The sequence below is a fragment of the Microcaecilia unicolor genome, chromosome 11 (assembly GCF_901765095.1).
Source record: "Microcaecilia unicolor chromosome 11, aMicUni1.1, whole genome shotgun sequence".
Classification (NCBI taxonomy): domain Eukaryota; kingdom Metazoa; phylum Chordata; class Amphibia; order Gymnophiona; family Siphonopidae; genus Microcaecilia; species Microcaecilia unicolor.
This window is the reverse complement of record NC_044041.1, coordinates 177,691,375-177,709,733: the sequence shown is the minus strand read 5'-3', so window position 1 is coordinate 177,709,733 and position 18,359 is coordinate 177,691,375. Positions and strand designations below refer to the sequence as shown.

The 18,359-nt window shown below is 48.3% G+C and overlaps 1 protein-coding gene across 1 annotated transcript in view; it reads left to right on the top strand.

The window, feature by feature from the left end:
* Positions 1–18,359, top strand: part of MAP4K1 (mitogen-activated protein kinase kinase kinase kinase 1) — a 136,967-nt gene that overhangs the window by 35,812 nt on the left and 82,796 nt on the right. Inside the window, 3 exon segments of the mRNA XM_030218380.1 lie at positions 6,685–6,742; positions 16,726–16,816; positions 18,229–18,293. Of these exon segments, the coding sequence (XP_030074240.1) occupies positions 6,685–6,742; positions 16,726–16,816; positions 18,229–18,293 (214 nt within the window).

The window sequence follows — 18,359 nt, the reverse complement described above, 5'->3', positions numbered from 1 at the left end:
GCTTTATGCATGGAACAGCCTCCCAGCACTGTTCCCTCTAAGCTGAGTGGGAATCCTCCGCCTGCCAGATGGGGGCGCTGTTTAACTATCACATTTTCAATAGTGAGGGACAGGCAAGCTGTGTAGGACTCCAGGGGACCTGCCTTTCTCTAGCGATTGAAAACACAATGTTGAAGCACCGCCCTCTACTGGCAGCAACACAGTTGGAGGACTCCCGCTCAGCTTAGAGGGAACAGTGCTGGGAGGCTTTTCCATGCATCAAGCACCCTTTATAGAAATAAATATTTCCGTAGATCAGAGGTTTCCAAACCTGCCCTGCGAGTCCCACAGCTAGTTGGATTCACAGTGAAGGCGGTAGAGACGATGACAATATCTGAATTCAAGAAAGCATGAAACAAGCATAGCTAAGGGATTGCTGAAATGAGCAGTTGGTGGAATGGGTCATCTGGCCTTTACTTGCCTGTTAACCACAGGCCTACAGCAAGTATTCCTTTTTTGGCCAAAATTCTGAAGGCAGTGGTTATCTCCCAACTGCAAGAGTATCTGTCAGTGGTGTAGCCAGAAGGCAATTTTTGGATGGGCCAATAGGTTAGATGGGTGGGCACTAGAGTTGCCAACTTTTTGAAAGAGTCCCCTTGCATGCCCAGCACCTCTCTTTCTTCCCTCCAACCTCCCGCCTGCATGCATGCATGTCCAGCGCCTCTTCCCTGCCATCCAACCCCTGCATGTCCAGCGCCCCACTCCCCTCCCACAGTTCCGGCACCGCCACCTCCGTATCTTCCTTACTCTCCCCCCATTCCCGCCGCGGTGCTTGCACTTCATGCTATCATCACCGCCCAGCAGAAACTCCACACAGGCCTGCGTGTTGTCTCGGAGCCTTCTTTCTCTGCCACGTCCTGCCCAGCCTGCGTAAACAGGAAGTTGCATCAGTGGGTGAGTCATGGTAAAGGCAAGGCCCTGATGCATCATGTGGAACTCCTGCCCAGCGGCATGATAGCGTTAAAGTGCAAGCGCCGCTGTGGCAGGGGAGAAAGTGCTGAAACTGGGGGAGGGCTGAGAAGCACTAGACATGCGAGGATGGAGGGAAGGAAGAGAGGGGATGTTGAATTTTCATTGGCTGGGATGTAACGCTTCTGGGTGGGCCTGCACCAAAATTGGGTGGGCCCTGGGCCCACCTGTAGCTACGCCGCTGGTATCTGTGGCATCAGAAGATCAAGTTTTAAGAAGAAATATAGTACTGAAACTTGTATGTGCTCTCTAGTCTCTGAGCTCAGAGTAATCTTGGATAGAAGGAACAGTGACTTCGTTGTTAATGCAGATAGTTCAGTTTTTGATCTTGTACATCATGATATACTATTGAACATCCTAGAATCTATTGGTATTTCTGGTACAGTCTGGCATTGTTTTGCTTCCTTCTTGAGATTCTTGAGATCTTATCAAATTATCTGGAATGGAAAAACAGCAGGTACTTGGAAACCATGTTGTGTTGTTCCATAGAGATTTCCATTGTTCCCTATCCTGTTTAACATCTACTTGATGTCTTTGGAGAAATTATTGCAAATCCATGGATTTCTCTTATTATATTTATGCTGATGATATCAAAATTGTTTTTTTCTGTTGTGATCAGTTTACAAGATACTAATTGTTTACCCAATAGCTTAACTAAAATAACTGAGTGGACGATGATTCATCGGTAAAAATTGAATGTACATGAACTGTGATATTACAGGAAGGAGATAAGAATCATTCAGTCTCTGAACGGTGTCCCATTCTAGGAGGTTATGGTAACATGAGCCAGGGCGTGCCTGGAACCACACAACGGTTATAGGTAAAGGAAAGTACTATTTATTATAAACAAGCCGTTGAGCCCATTAAAACGGGCAAGAAAGCGGTCAGAGCAACGCCGGGTGCAGCCGAGCCCCCGCCCAGGAAAGCCGCCCCGGGGGATGGTGGCAGAGGAAAGCGCCCGGGTCACAGCAGTGGTGGCGGCAGCAGCTCATTGTACCTGTCGGAGACAGAGTGCGCCTCGGAGCTGCTGTCGGACGATCCCCGCCCGCCCGGTGCTCGCCAGTCAACGTCGGAATTCGGAAGAGATTTGTGCGTCGGTCACTCTTCATTTATATAGTAGGATATCAGGTAGGGGGGGGGGTCCTGCTCCATTCATAGGTGTGGGAGAGAAAATGAACACAAAAATGTTCCTTAGACGCAACAAGGTTCTCCAGTGGCCTGATTCTGCAGGGCCATAGTGTGCATTACTGCCTCTCAGCACAGCAGTATACTTTGTCTCTGGCTTGGTTCCCCAGAGTTACCAGTGTAGTCATTAGCAGTTATTTGGGTCAACATCCAAAGTTGCAAGATTCCAAGCTGAACTTGGCCTACCTGACTGTAGCAACTGCAGTTCACACGTAGGTGGTAGAGGCAACTGCAGTTGGGCTTCACTGCTTCCCTTTGGGCCAACCTACCTACTTCCAGACCTTGCACTCCTGATTCCACCCCTCCCATGTCACTTCCTCTCTGGACGGGACTGTTAGTTTTAATGTGGCTCTGACACAGTGAGGGAGTGCTATCAAGGGAGAGGGGCAACGTCCTATAGACTCCCTCACAGAGGTATTGAGATTCCCTTGCAATCTTCTATTCAGAGTTTAGGACTTACTCTTGATTCTTCTTTGTCCTGTAACAAACATATGGGGTCTTTTACAAAGGGACGGTAGCATTTTTAGCACACGCTAAATGCTAGAGATGCCCACAGAAATATATGGGCGTTTCTAGCATTTAGCACATGCTTATTTTTTAGCGAATGCTAAAAACACTAGTGCGCCTTTATGTTTAAATCTGTTTATTGACAATGCAATAGGAACATCTAAGTCATGCAGATGTTCCCGTTTGCTTTTACATTTGCATATCAAACATTGAAAAATACCCCTTGACAGATTTCCCCTCCCCAACCCATCCCTCCCTCCCCTAATACTTAAATGTTCAACAATCTACTGCGTGCTGATGAAATCGTGTTCCAGAAAGGGGCCGAAAGATTTTGGAATTCTAAGCCTCTGGCCAGGGCCGCCGAGAGACAAGGCCAGCCCGCCTCCATCCTCCGCCGCTGCCGCCCCCCCATCGTTCCCCCTGCCGCCCCCTTCGCTCCCCCCACTGCTGCCACCCCCCGCCGCTGCAGTCCACGGTCTCACCTGTCTGCCTCCACGGCTCCAGGCCCCCTGCATTCAATGCGGCAGTGCAGATCGCCTCTCTTCTGGCCTTCCCTCCCTGTGTCCCGTCCTTGTCTGATGTAACTTCCGGTTTCCGCGAGGGCGGGACACAGGGAGGGAAGGCCTGAAGGGAGGCGATCTGTGACTGCCACTTCGAATGCAGGGGGCCCGGAGCAGAGGAGGCAGGCAGGTGAGACCGGGGACTGACTGCAGCGCTGGCGGCCTGACCCCGGCACCGGGCCCCCCTTGGAGGTCCGGGCCCAGGGAATTTTGCCCCCCCTGCCATCCCCTCTCGGCAGCCCTGCCTCTGGCTGGTGTTATATCTTGTACCTCCAATCTCTCCATCTGCAGCATCCTTATCATGTTTACTCTCCACTGTTGCACAGTTGGATGTTGGTGGGATAACCATGTCTGTAGAATAGATTTTTTGGCCATTATTAAAATGCGCTCTACAAATCCCCATACTCCACTTGGTATAGGTGTCATCAACAGCAAATGCCCAAAGAGCAAAAGAAGGTCCATATGCCAGCCTGAAGCCCGAATGTGGGAGACAGTGGATAAAAGCAATCTCCAAAAGATCTGAATGGCTGGACAGCTCCAGAACATATGTCCTCAAGATATTCCCAGTACTCCACACTTCAAACAAGCACCGGAAGAAGAGATGCCCATATGAAAGGATTGCCGGGGAGTCACATAAACTCAGGACGCAAATTTAAATTGCATCTCCCAAAGTTCCACTGCCTTAGTACATCGCCGAATCCTTTACCATGCCTTTATAAAAGGGGCCCATAATAATCAGATGATTAAATCAATAAACTTCAAATGCTATGACAGACTTCAAACCTATATCTCAATAGATGATCTCCAGAAACTGGCTCACACATTTTTTGTATTACATGTTGTCTATTGTAATATTCTGTATTTGGGTCTCCCAAAGAAGGTTCTGGCAAAGCTCCAACTGATTCTTAATTATGCTACCAAGGTTATCTTGGACAAACATACATTTGAGAGTGTATCCCATCTGCTTCCGTCTCTGCATTGGCTACCAGTTGTGTCACGTGTAGAATTCAAACCACTGGGCCTTTCTTTTAAAATTCTGCACAATATTTGCCCTGGTTACTTGCTATCCTATTTATCATTGCCATCTAAAGATTGACATTTTCATTTGGTGTAAAACAAATTGTGCCCTTTTACCACCTGCTAGTAGCGTAAGGAAAAGGTAACCAGCACGCAGCTGTTTTCTGAAGCTGTCCCTTTTTCACGGAATTCTGTGCCTATTAATGCTGTCAGTATGTGGGCAGGTGTGAGGTTCATAGGCACATACAAGAAAAAGAGGACATTTTCCTAAAAATGATCAATAGAAATCAAACAAAATAAAAAACATGGAAAAGAAAATAAGATGATACCTTTTTTATTGGACATAACTTAATACATTTCTTGATTAGCTTTCGAAGGTTGCCCTTCTTCCTCAGATCGGAAATAAGCAAATGTGCTAGCTGACAGTGTATGTAAGTGAAAACATTCAAGCATTACTATGACAGTAAAATAGATACCATTGGAGATTCTACATGGAATGTTGCTACTATCGGAGATTCTACATGGAATGTTGCTATTCCACTAGCAACATTCCATGTAGAAGGCTGCGCAGGCTTCTGTTTCTGTGAGTCTGACGTCCTGCACGTACGTGCAGGACGTCAGACTCACAGAAGCAGAAGCCTGCGCGGCCACATTGGTGATCTACAAGGGCTGACTTCTACATGGAATGTTGCTAGTGGAATAGCAACATTCCATGTAGAATCTATAGAAATCAAACAAAATAAAACATGGAAAAGAAAATAAGATGATACCTTTTTTATTGGACATAACTTAATACATTTCTTGATTAGCTTTCGAAGGTTGCCCTGCTTCGTCAGATCGGAAATAAGCAAATGTGTTAGCAAATAGTATATATAAGAGAAACATCAAAGCATTACTTTGACAGTTTGACAGAGTGGGAGGGTGGGGGTATGCATGGGGACATCAAAGCATTTCATTGATATTCTCCTAAAATTTTCCTAAAAATTAAAAAGCCTGTAGGACATACCTGAAGAAGTCCAAGAAGAGGACATATGGTAACCCTAGCTGTGGCAGAGAAGCCGGGATGGCAGCTCATTCCTCAACTCAGGCGACAGATTGTCTTGGCTACCCCTGCTTGCCTGCAACCCACCCAATGCCCCTCCCATTTCCAGGCCTCCCTTGACGTTGCATGCTCTGGAATTGGAGCATGCGACTTACAGAACAGCAAATAAGAGCAGTTACAAAGCTAACTGTTAATTGATGCCAATTAGTACCAATTATAGCCGATAATTGGTTGTTATCGCGTGCAAAGCTTAAAGTTGGGTGCCCAAATGTATAGTATTAAGGGGATCATGTACAGGTACTTCTCTGTTCATAGTGGTCTTACAGTCTAAGATTTTTGCTTTTGGTGCAATGGAGTTTTGGATGCCTTGCCTCAGGGTCACACAAAACTGTAGTGGGAATTGAACCCAGTTCTCCTGGTTAACAGCCCACCATGCTAACCATTAGGCTACTCTGATGCTCCTGGTGCAGTTTGGTCTGGAGGTTGAGGAAGGAAGGACAGGAGCGATGCTACTTCAGGAGAGTGCCGCCTAAGGCCTCTGCCTCAGTTGGCCTAATGGTAAGGCTGTCACTGGGGGCACGTCAGTCAGTTAGGCAAGTACATGATAGTATTCAACAACCTGTGCGTCTAACTGCCTACAGGCGAAACCACTTACATTAGCCTGTGAGCTGGCGTAAGTTCTTAGCCTAATGTTAGGCCCATACATGCGGACTTACAACTAGTATTCTATAACGACTGTTCCATACGGCAGTGGTGTAGCTACGTGGGGCCAGGGGGGCCTGGGCCCCCATAGATTTGGCCCTGGACCCCCTGCCGATGATCCACCCGACCGCCGCCGCCTTCGCCTGCCTTTGCTGGCGGGGGACCCCAACCCCTGCCAGCCGAGATCTTCTTCTTCTCGCAAAAGGCTTCCTTCTGTTTCTGATGTGCAGGACGTCAGAAACAGAAGGAAGCCTTTTGCGAGAAGAAGAGGACCTCGGCTGGCGGGGGCTGGGGTCCCCCGCCAGCAAAGGTAGGCGACGGCAGGTTGGTGGCGGGAGGGGGGGTCAAGAGGGTTAGTGGCAGGGGGGGGTGGGAGTTGGCGGCACCGGGGGGGGGGGAGGCTAAAATGTGCCCCCTCACCTCGGGCTCTGGACCCCCTTCCCGCCGAAGTCTGGCTACGCCCCTGCCGCACGGAACTGCTATTACAGTCAGGGCGCATCATCTGGTATATAAACCACTTTGGTTGTCCCACAGAAAGGTGGTATATCAAATGCATGACCCATAACCAGTCAGAAAGCTCAAAGCAAAACTGCCAATTACCAGGAGAGACTTCTCAGAGGTGGTGTCTGTGCTCTCCTTACTGTCATCTGTCTTTCCAAACAGGCAAGAAACAAAGCGACAGGAGAGCTAGCGGCAATAAAGATTGTGAAGATGGAAGCAGGTGAGTGTATATGCGTGGCCTACACTATTCCTGGAAAAGACTTTCCAGGCCAGAGGAAGATTTCAACCCCCCTAGACAATTACCTGTACGGGTATTAATAACAGGGAGTCTTCCTCTTCAGACAACTGGGAGGAGGGTAGGGAATATAGACGATTCACATTAATAGCAGTGTACAGGGCCAGTTAAAGGATATTAGGTGGCCTAGATCAGTGGTTCTCAAACCAGAACTGAGGGACCACCAGCCAATCAGCGTTTCAGGATATTCCTAATGAATATGCATGAGAGTGATTTGCACATAATGGAGGAGACAGGCATGCAAATCTGTCTCATGCATGTTCATTAGGGTTATCCTGAAAACCCTTCCGATTGGCGATCCCCCCCAGGACGGGATTGAGAACCACCTTCACCCTTGGTCCATCCTCAAATATATATATTTTGTTTTCATATTTGATAAACCATCAATTGCAAAGAACTTCATGGCAGTGTAGAAAATCATAGTGATAAAATGTAAAAACCATACAAACAATAACAAAAATAGAACAAAGAGAACTAAACAAAGACAGACAATGAGACAGAGACAAAAAGGGAAGAGATATTGAATAGGACAGCAGCATTCTTCAGAAGATGACATATATACTGAATACAAGAGGAGGAGCAAAACCTGAAAAAGGGTATAAAAAAGACATCTCTAACCAACTATAGCTTATAGTTTATTAAACACTTACTTAAAAAAGGTTTGGACGGCTTCCTAAAGGAAAAGTCCATAGACCGTTATTAAATGGACTTGGGAGAAATCCACTATTTCTGGGATAAGCAGTATAAAATGTTTTGTACACTTTTGGGATCTTGCCGGGTATTTGTGACCTGGATTGGCCACTGTAGGAAACAGGATGCTGGGCTCGATGGACCTTTGGTCTTTCCCAGTATGGCAATACTTATGTACTTACTATACCACACAGCAACATGTAAGAAAAGGAAAAGGAACTCCATTATTTAATAGTAAAGCGAAGATCATTCTCTCTAGAACTGGGCAAAGAGACAAACAAATGTAAAACGTAACTGGGGGTGGGGGGGGGGGGGACGGGACAATATTGTAGCAATGAAAGGAAAGAGACAAAAGGAACAGGGCTAATCAAATACAAAAAACATCCGGAAAAATAATTAAATCCTTGCATAAATGCCCCTGAATGAAATCAAGCTTTCAAAGCAGCCCTAAATGTATAACTCAAGGATTCTAATCGAAGATCCACAAAATAGGCGCAACCCAGCAGACCTGCCAAGTCTCCTGCGTTCAGCGGGAAACTCCCGCCTTCGTGGGTCATCTCTCACAATCCTCCTGGGCAGCCAAGAACACCTCCCCTCCCATTGGCAGCAGGAGCTACGTCACCTCCTGCTGTTGTGGAACCAGTTTCGAGATAAGAATTGCAAAGTCTCACAGAACTGGTCCTGGGACAGCAGGAGATGATGTTTTATTAAAATGTCGCCTACTGCCCAAAGGGGAAGCAGCTTGGTGCTGCGGCAGAGGCCTGGAGCCAGGAGGTGAAGTGGGTGGGTCTGGGGGGTATGGCTGGGTGGAGTAAGCGGAGCTGGAGCATGGCAGGGCGGAGTGGATTGGAGCTGGGGGCATGGCCTAAAAACTCCCTTTCAAAGATCGGACCCCCCTTGGCAGCTCTGACACAGCAAGAAGGCATTGAGCACGAAGTGTCAAGATTAAGTTCGACAGGTACCAGTAAAAGATTGGCATTTGAAGAGCGAAGGGAGCCCGATGGGTCATATGGAATAAACTGATCTGATAAATAAGTTGGCAGCCCTGTATAGAAAACCTTATGTGCCAGGATCAAATCTCAAACTGTATTCTGCTAGTAACTCGTAACCACTGTTGTGCCTTTAGTTCCTGAGATGTCAATAATTAAACTCCGTGATGATCACCCCGATGCCTCCCCTTCCAAAACTGTCCTGTAAAAACATTTTGTTTCATTTATATCTACACACACAAACACATTTTACTTTGACTGTAGCTGGTCATTGACACCTCTCAGAAGTTGCAGCCCTGGGTGAGTACCTAGTTGCCAAATGTTTAAGCCAGCCCTGGCAGTGCATTTGAGATTGATGAGACTGTAATACTGGAAAAGTAGTAACACTGGGGAGGTATTAACTTTGTGGTAAGGAGTGTGGGAATCATGAACTTGTACTACTGGAAGATGCCCATCTTGAAGACAGTGTGTGTGTGGGATCCATGAGGCTGTACTGTTGGGGAGAGCCCAACATGAGGTCAATGGCTGTATAATCCATTAGGCTCAGTGACAGTGAATATGGGACACATGAGGTGGTAGTGAATGTTCCCTACAAGAAATGTACATGAATTATAGCTACCGCACATGCTGTACCTCAGACAACACATCACTCGGAAGAAAGGTGGGAGGTCATGTCGCAACAGTTGACTGCTCAGCCTTCTCCGTGCTGGCACCTCACACGCTTCAGAGCTCACAAGCTTTTGGTTCCTGCCTACTGATCTTACAGTGCACAAGATCCATGGGCAAGCAGTGAGTTTTGATGCTGCTCATGGTGCTAGTCCAGAAGAGTCACCAACAGAAGGTAAACACTCAAGGAAAACCACCAAAATAGTAAATACCTCTCACAGATGGTGTCCAAAGGGAGTCTTTATTCAAAAAAAGTGATAAAGGAGACCTGACAGAACTCGTGTTTCGGCCTTACCAGCCTGCATCAGGATTCTAGGATTTTCTCATACAATATATGTTCCTAGAGTAGCCGTCAAACAGGCAAATCTCCACACAATCACATCTCAGAAATAAAACCGCAGTCTGCAGGACACAAACGCTGTGAAAGACGCAGTTTTATTTCTGAGATGTGATTGTGTGGAGATTTGCCTGTTTGACGACTATTCTAGGAACATATATTGTATGAGAAAATCCTAGACCCCTGATGAAGGCCGGTAGTGCCGAAACACGAGTTGTGGCGGGTCTGCTTTATCACTTTTTTGAATAAAGACTCCCTTTGGACACCATCTGTGAGAGTTTTTTTTTTCCTTACGCTAGTCCAGAAGAGACAACAGCTGACAGCCGTGGGATTGTCTCCCACCAGTCAGCTGGTGCAAAAGGGTTCTGTGGACGGTAGGGAGGAGGTTCAAGAGAGGCTGAGGGTAGTCAGTGGGTGCTGGAGAAAGGGTGCTCAAACAGCAGGCAGGGACAGAGGCTGGGAGGAGGGGATTCTGAGAAAGGTAGGGGTGCAAGAGGCAAAGAGAGCAGATGCTGAAGAACTGAAGATGCAAGTGGCAGGAGGGAGCAGATATTAGAAAAAGGAGCAAGGGATCGGGAGGGGGGGGGAGGTTGTGGATGCTGGGGAAGGAGAGGTGAGCAGCTGGAGGGAGCAAATTCTGGGGAAAGGGGTGCAAGAAGCAGAGGAGCATGCAAGAGTCTTGGGAGTGACTACTGTTGAAGGACAGCAAATGGCTGGCGAGAATGTATTCTTGGGAAGTTGGGACAACACAACAAGCAGGGGAATAGATGCTGAGCTAGATGGGGGTAGGGCAAGAGGCAAGGAGAAGTAGATGCTGGGGAAAGGGAAAGGAAGTGAATACTAAGCAAGGGGGTAAGCAACTGGGGTGGATGTTGGGGAAAGGGGTCAAGTGGCTGGGAATCAGCTGTCAGAAAACTGCAAGGTTTGGAAAACGCTTCTGGTGTCTTAGAATTTGCTGCTGGTCAAAAGGTTTCTGGGTTGGTGACCCAGCAAAAAAATCCCAATGATGTTGGGAATGAGGGTGGAGCACATGATTGGGAAGGACGAGAAAGAGACAGGGAGAAGCAGATGATGGGGTAGAGGTAGTCAAGCAAGGACCAGATGAAAGAGAAGAAGGTGAGGGAAGTGGAGGCCGATGCTAGGAAAGAAATAAAGAGGCAGATTGTAGGGGAGAGGGGCTATTGTTGGGCATGAGATTAGGGAAGGGACAGAGGTAGGCTGCTGTTGGGCATGGGAGAGAAGGAGAAAGGTTGAAGCTTGGCGGGTAGAGGATGGGTGGAAGAGAGAGAAGAGATTCTGTTGGACAAGGAGTAGAGAGTGAGAAAATAGAGGATTCAGGGCAAGGGATAAAAGAGAGGAAGTGGAAAACAGGGCACACAGTGGGGAGGGAGAGGAAAGGGGACTGCAGAAAAAGATGTAAAGAGAGCAAGGTAATGAGTGGAGCAGTAGAGAAAGAGGAGAATGAATGGGATGCTGAGCAAGAAGGGAGATAGAGTGGGGAAAGGGGGAGGGATGCCGTACTGGAGCTTCCCCAAAACCACAGGTCTTCACCACTAAAGGTGGGAGGTGTGTGTGTGTGTTTGGTGGTGGTGGTGGGGCAGAAATATCTCAGAAAGAATGGTCCTCACACACTGCAGCTGCTCCTGTGTAAGATGGGTATGAATGACATGAAATAAGGGAAAGAGACAGGATGTCACCAGCACCACAGAACTGATTTCCTGTAAACACTGCACAGATGCAAATGATCCCTGTAGCTTAGGGTCCCCAGCTGGGACTAAGTCTCTGTCACTCATGTGGCTGGCTTCTCCTGAAACCCTCTGCATTCTGCTTCCTGGTTGAAACAGCCTCTGTCACGGGCCTGCTTTTTCTGCGCTTTCCACCATAGCAGCGGCTGCTGGCGCAAGCGGGAAGGGGTGGGGGTGAAGAACTTCCAGCAAGAGCTCACCCTGCTGCCAGTTCTTTGACATCTCTAACAACGAGTGCTCTCTGTCCTCCATGTATATCATTTTCCATTATCAACACAGTTTCTCACTTCCCTTGTCTTCCTTCCAACTGTCATTCCCCATCTCTTCCTTTCCTCTTTCTTTTCCCATGTCTCTTGTCTCTCTTTTTATTGATTGATTGTTATATCTCTTCTTTTATCTATCTCCATTCTTCTGTCACCCAGTTTCCTCATCATTTCCATTTTTCCCTTTCCTTCCATGTCTCCCAGCTCTCTCATTTCTTTCTCTTTCCCCATCCATTCATCTCTTCCCACCCAAATTTCCTCTCCTACTCCCTCTCCTCCACCTGTCTCAGATTTTCTTCCATTATCCAATGCAGTCTGTCTTCCCTTATCCTTCTAACTCCACCCTTACTTTAACTTTTTCCTCATGTTTTCTCGCTTTATCCGTCTCTCAATTCTCAAACCTTACTGTCACTCTTCCTTGTTCCATATGTTATTGTCTCTTTTTCCTTTTATGTCCCTTTCTTCCATTGCTTTTTTTTAGCTTCACAGTTATGCCACTGTTTCATTCTCATCCCCTCCCCTCAGCTTGAGGCCTGCTCCTTTAAGTACCAGTGCAAATCCAGCTTTCCTTCATCCCGTGCTGGAGGATACAATCTGTTCACCCTCACCCTCACCACCTGCACCCGCCCATTTGTCTTCACTCTCATTTAAAACAATCCCTGCCTACTTCTCTCTCTCCCCATCCTTGACCAAATTCATCTCCCTCCCAGAACGATCCTGTAGCCATTGGTGGCCCTACCATTAGGCTACACACTCTAGGAGTGGCACTCTCACCTCCCTCCTCAACTCTTTACCTTATTTGTTTCTTTTCCAAAAGGCGTCAGTGGCAGCGATTCCCATGGAGGGGCATAATCGAAAGTGGGTGCCCATCTCCATGGGCGCCCATCTCCGTGGGCGGCCATGCAAAGGGGCGGGACAAACCGTATTTTCTTTTTTACGATAATACAGGTTGTGCGGGGCAAATGCCTAGGATTTGTTTGTTTTTCAGCAGGGCGCTATCAGTTTTCAGCGATAATGGAAACCGAAGGCGCCCAGCTCAAAAACGAACAAATCCAAGGCATTAGGTCGTGGGAGGGGCCAGGACTCGTAGTGCACTGGTCCTCCTCACATGCCAGGACACCAACTGGGCACCCTAGGGGGCACTTTTACAAATTAAAAAAAATTTAAAATAGTTTCCAGGTGCATAGCACCCTTCCCTTGTGTGCTGAGCCCCCCAAATCCCCCCCAAAACCCACTGCCCACAAGTCTATACCATTACCATAGCCCTAAGGGGTGCAAGGGGGCACCTACATGTGGGTACAGTGGGTTTTGTTTTTTTTTGGAGGGCTCAACATTAACCAGCACAAGTGGAACAGGTAGGGGGGGGGGTGGGCCTGGGTTCGCCTGCCTGACGTCCACTGCACTCACTAACAACTGTTCCAAGGGACTGCTGTCAGGGAGCTGGGTATGACATTTGAGGCTCGCTACAGGCTGTCAAAAAATGTTTTTAAAGTTCTTTTTTTGTGGTGGGAGGGGGGTTAGTGACCACTGGGGGAGTCAGGGGAGGTCATCCCCGATTCCCTCTGGTGGTCATCTGGCCAGTTGGGGCACTTTTTTGGGACTTGGGTCGTGAAAAAAAAGGGTCCAGCAAAAGTGACCCAAATTCTCGCTTCTGCTGCCCTTTTTTTTTATTATCGGCCGAAAGTGCCCATCTCTCCTCGGCCGATAAACACGCCCCAGTCTTGCCTTCACCACACCTCCAACACGCCCCATCAACTTTGTTCGTTCCCGCGATGGAGTGCAGTTGAAGACGCCCAAAATCGGCTTTCGATTATACTGATTTGGGCGCCTTTGCGAGATGGGTGCCCATCTCCCTATTTGGGTCGAAATATGGGCACCCATCACTTTCGAAAATAAGGCTGATAGGCTGCCCTGCCGCTGGCAGCAGCCTCTTCTCCCACTGTGGCCCGCCTCGATGTAACTTCCTTTCCTTAGAGGCGGGACGCAGTAGCAGCCGGTACCAGTGGTAGGGCAGCCTATGGTAATCATTGCTGCTGCTGCCTTTTGAGAAAAAAAATAATATAAACGCAGGGGGGAGGGGAGATGCTACACCGGGTGTGGGGGCGGGCGGCATCTCATCCCTGCCTCAGGCAGCAGATTGCCTTGGGCCACCCCTGCCCGTAGCAATACATAATTGGGCATCATGAGATTAATATTCAGCGGAGCATTCGCCACATAAAGATAACCCGATAAGTTATTTGGATATATTACGCTAATTTGAGCCAGCCTGCCCTTTTAAATCAAACTATTAATGACACCATACTAACAAAACAAATAAGTTATCCATTTAAAGTTAAGATTTCTATTAATGAGGTCCACTTCAATAGACAGTTATCCAGATAACAGCTGAAGATCACCACTATCCATATAACCTTTGTCCCCACCCCCAGAACAGCTCTGGCCCCTCCTCAACGTAATCAGATACATTTTGGCCATAAGTTGAGTTATATGAACAAAAATGATGAATTCTTTTGGGGAAATTTAAAAAATGAAGTGCTCATGTCGCCTGCATTTAATACTGACTGCTTAAGCACTTTTGAATATTGACCAGCATGCTTTTAAAACAGTAACTGACTTTCTTTCATACACATGGGGGGGGGGGGGGGGGGGGGGGGGGGAGGGGGGGGGGGGGGTAAATTCTCTACAGGTGCCTAAAGTTAGGAGCTGGGATGCTGCGCACTAAGGGGTGAATTCTATATTAGGCGCCAAAAAAAATCGGCACAAAAAAAGCAGTATTCTATAAACCGCGCTTAAAATTAGGCGCAGTTTATAAAATAGTGCTTAAACCCAGGAATTGCGGCTAACTTTAGGCGTGGCCATGTGCACCAGCTGAAACATGGTAGAAATGTACATGCCTAAATTAGGTTACGTATCCCCCCCATTCTGTACCAATGTATGTAAATGCTAGGAATGCCCCCGTTCCGCCCATGACCCTCCCATTTGCACACCTCCTTTTTGAACTCATGTCTAAAGTTACACATGTTTATTTAAATTAAATCTAATTTAGTGCCAATAATTGGTTGTTAAGAAGCCAATTATTGGCACTAATTAGTTCGTTATTCAATTAAAGTTGCGTGCCAACTTTAGCCACAGTTGTTTACACCATATTAATGGCTGGTGTAAATGTTCATGCTTAAATAACTGTCAGTATTCTACAACCTTTGCATGTAAGTGCTGAGCACACCCCTGACCCACTTATGCCCCTCCCATTTCCACACACCCCACAGGGGCGGCCCAAGACAATCTGCCGCCCAAGGCGAGGAATGAGCCACTGCTGCTGCTGCCCCCCCCCCCCCCCCCGAGGCGAGGAATGAGCAGCCACCGGCCTGCCGCCACCTCCCCAGAAGCGAGGAATGAGCTGCTGCTGCCACAACCCCCTGCCAAGGTCTGCCATCTCCCCTTTCCTTTCCCAGTGGCTGCCCTTCTGCTGGTCCTGGCCTCTTCTCTCTACTGCAGTCCGCCTCTCTGATGTAACTTCCTGTTTCCTCTTTGCATGCTGAATGAGGGCAATTTTTAAAGCATGAATGGCTAGTTATATGAGTTAATGGTCAGTTTGAAAATTGCCCACCCTTCCTGCAGGGAGCAGTTTGCGCTAATGCTTCTTGGAGTTTGTGTGGCTGTCAAAACCTGTTTTGACTGCAGCTACTCTTACTGCAGCTGCTCTTTGCCACCCCACAGAAGATGCCGCTCTAGATACCGCTTGGTTTACCAAGGGCCGCCGAGAGACTGAGCCTGGCCCAGGGCAAGGCCACCCCTGGGCCCCCCCCCCCCCGAGGTCGTCATTGCCCCCCTCCGTCCACTACCGGGCCGGGCCCCGCTGAATTCAAATCATAGTGCCTCATCTTGACCTTGCTTCGTGTGAAAGAAGCGCAGCAGAGGCAGTCTGCAGATCACCTCCCTTCGGGCCTTCCCTCCCTGTGTCCCGCCCTCGCCCTTGCGCAAGATACAAATGTAAAAATACATCAGACGAGGGTGGGACACAGGGAGGGAAGGCCCGAAGGGAGGCGATCTGCAGACTGCCGCTGCTGCGCTTCTTTCACACGGAGCGAGGTCGAGGTGAGTCGCTATGATTTGAATTCAGGGGGCCCGGCCCGGTGGTGGACGGAGGGGACTGCGGCGCTGGGCCCAGGCCCGGGGAATTTTGTCCCCCCCTGCCCCCCTCTTGGCGGCCCTGGGTTTACCTAGGCCCTGATGCTCAAAAGCAAATGCGGGTTCTAGAGGCCATTAACTCCAGTCTAGTGCCTGTATTTGCTACCGCAGAATGCCGAGAGCTGACGAGCATGTGAAACAATGAGCTTGCTGGCTCCCAGTGCAGTGAGCATGCAGATGCATGCTATTCAGCTCACTCCCTATTCCTCCCCAATGCTCATTGGACAGCGCGCCAAACAGGGGTGCTCTTGACGCTGAAAACCCTATGCCAGCTTGGAGCTGGTGTTAGGGTTGTCAGCAGCAAGGTCTGTCTGCTGGGAGGAATAGGAGCAAATGCATTAGTATGCAAAAACAAATTAAAAAGTCAATGTTTTATGATGACCATCTTATGCCCAGAGGTTGCAGAGATCAATTCTCCCACACATTTCTTTCAAAGGTTTGCTTCCATTGGCACCTATATGCGTTTTCAGCAAAATATTATACATTTATTTAAATTGATAGCTAAAGATGAGCTACCTGCGGTGCCTGAATGTATTTCTCTTTCTGATTTACCTATTTTAGAGTTTATTTGGAGTCCGACATTTTTTTTGCAAACTCTCAAGCTTTTGGCAGAAAGCATGCAGGAAAGGCTTGCCTTTTTGTGTAGCTCTCGCAACTGGCAGTCCGGTACCTCTTCTTCTTCCTTCTCCTTCCCACCTCCCCTCTGGCATTCTGGGCATGTGCTTAATGCAAAACTCTTTAGCGCATGTGCCAGACACAGTCCTCTTACCAAACTCCCTAATGCTCAACGCTAACAGTGTCATTAGTGCTGAGCATTAGGAGGTTCCTTTGCCGCGCTGTTGTGGTGGTATTTTTCCATCACTGTTTAGCACAGCACTGGAGTTTCGAGCATCTGCATCCTAGTGGTTAAGCTGGCCCTGTGAAAGCATTCAATTTGTGTTTGGATACCAGGAACTTGGCTTCTCTTTCCCTCTCTTGACGATGCCAATCTAACTGGTCTCCCACTGCCTTGTGTGTGTTGCTCCCACAGATGACGATTTCTCTGCCATTGAGCAGGAGATTCAGATTGTGAAGAGCTGCTCACACCACAACATTGTGGCCTATTTTGGGAGTTACATAAGGTGAGTGAGTGACCCCTACACTACCACAGCTTCTCACTCTGCTCCCTTCAGGGGAATCAGCAGGGCTATGGTTCCAAGATGCCTTGGGATGGGGACAGTGTCCCCTATCCCTTACATATTTGGCCTGATGTCAGCAAAGGGTAGTGTGGTGTTGGATGGAGCCTGGGGTTTACAGTAGGGATTAAGGGGGGGCCAGAGAGGTAGGAGTTGATGTTAAATAAGTACAGGGTAGAGAAGTAGACTAATGGCTACAGCAGCAGGCTGAGAACTGGGGAGAGCCTGATTCAAATCCCACCGCAGCTCCTTCAGATCGTGAGCAAGTCACTAGGGGGCCCTTTTACTAAGCCGTGTAAGCATCCATGCGTGCCAAATGTGCGCCAAAATGGAGTTACCGCCCAGCTACCACGTGGCTCTTGCGATAATTTCATTTTTTTGGCGCGCATCCCAGTACACGTGTATTGGGCGCGCCAAGTGGCATTTGATGCACATAGTTCACTACCGCCCGGTTACCGCTTGAGACTTTACCGCTAGGTCAATGGCTGGTGGTAAGGTCTGAGACCCAAAATGGACACGTGGCAATTTTCATTTTTCCGCACGTCCGTTTTCAGCAAAAATGTAAAAAAGGCATTTTTTTACAGGTGCGCTGAAAAATGTTTTTGCGCACGTCCAAATCATGCGTCTGCGCTACCACAGGCCATTTTTCAGTGAGCCTTTGTAAAAGGGCCCCTTAACCCTCCATTGCCTCAGGTACAAACTTGGATTTTGAGCCCTGCTAGGACTGAAAAATATCTGTTGTACCTGAATAAACACTGCTTTGATAGTGTATTTCTGGGTGGGCCCAGGGATGGTGTGGGTGGGCCCATGCAGTACCTTTCCCCTAACCATGTTAAAAATTAATACCTTACCTGAGGGGGATCCCCAAGCCCTACCAGCTGAAGATGTCCTTTACAAAGACCTCTGGGCCATCTGAACAGCGGAAACGTCAACGGTGCTCTTCCTACCGCTGGCACCCCCCACACCTGAACTGAACATGCATGGAGGGTGCCGGTGTCAGCAGTGGCTGGAAGCGTGCTGCCAGCTTCCTTACCTTTCACATGGCCCATGGGCTGTAGAGGATGTCTTCAGCTGGCAGAGCTTGGGGATCCCTGTTAGCGACACCAACAAGGTGCACTGCTGCTGGGTGGGCCTGAACCCAAAGTGGGTGGGCCTTTGCCCAACCAGGCCTACTCATGGCTACACCAGTGTTTGATAGCTTAGAGGACTGCAGGCCATGTATAAATAAAATGAATTGATTTGGATTTCACATCTATCTACTTTTTCTCTCACACTCGCTCTATTTCTCATTCCCTCCTTCTCTTGCTTTTTTTTTTCTCTGTCCATCTGTCTGTCTATCTCTTGTCTCTGACTTTCAGGTTTAATAAATTGTGGATCTGCATGGAGTTCTGCAGTGGAGGGTCACTACAGGACATTTACCATGGTAAGTTCATCACAGGAGCCTTGGGAAGGTCTTTTTGGGCTGCCAGGATTTCTCCTGTGTGTCAGG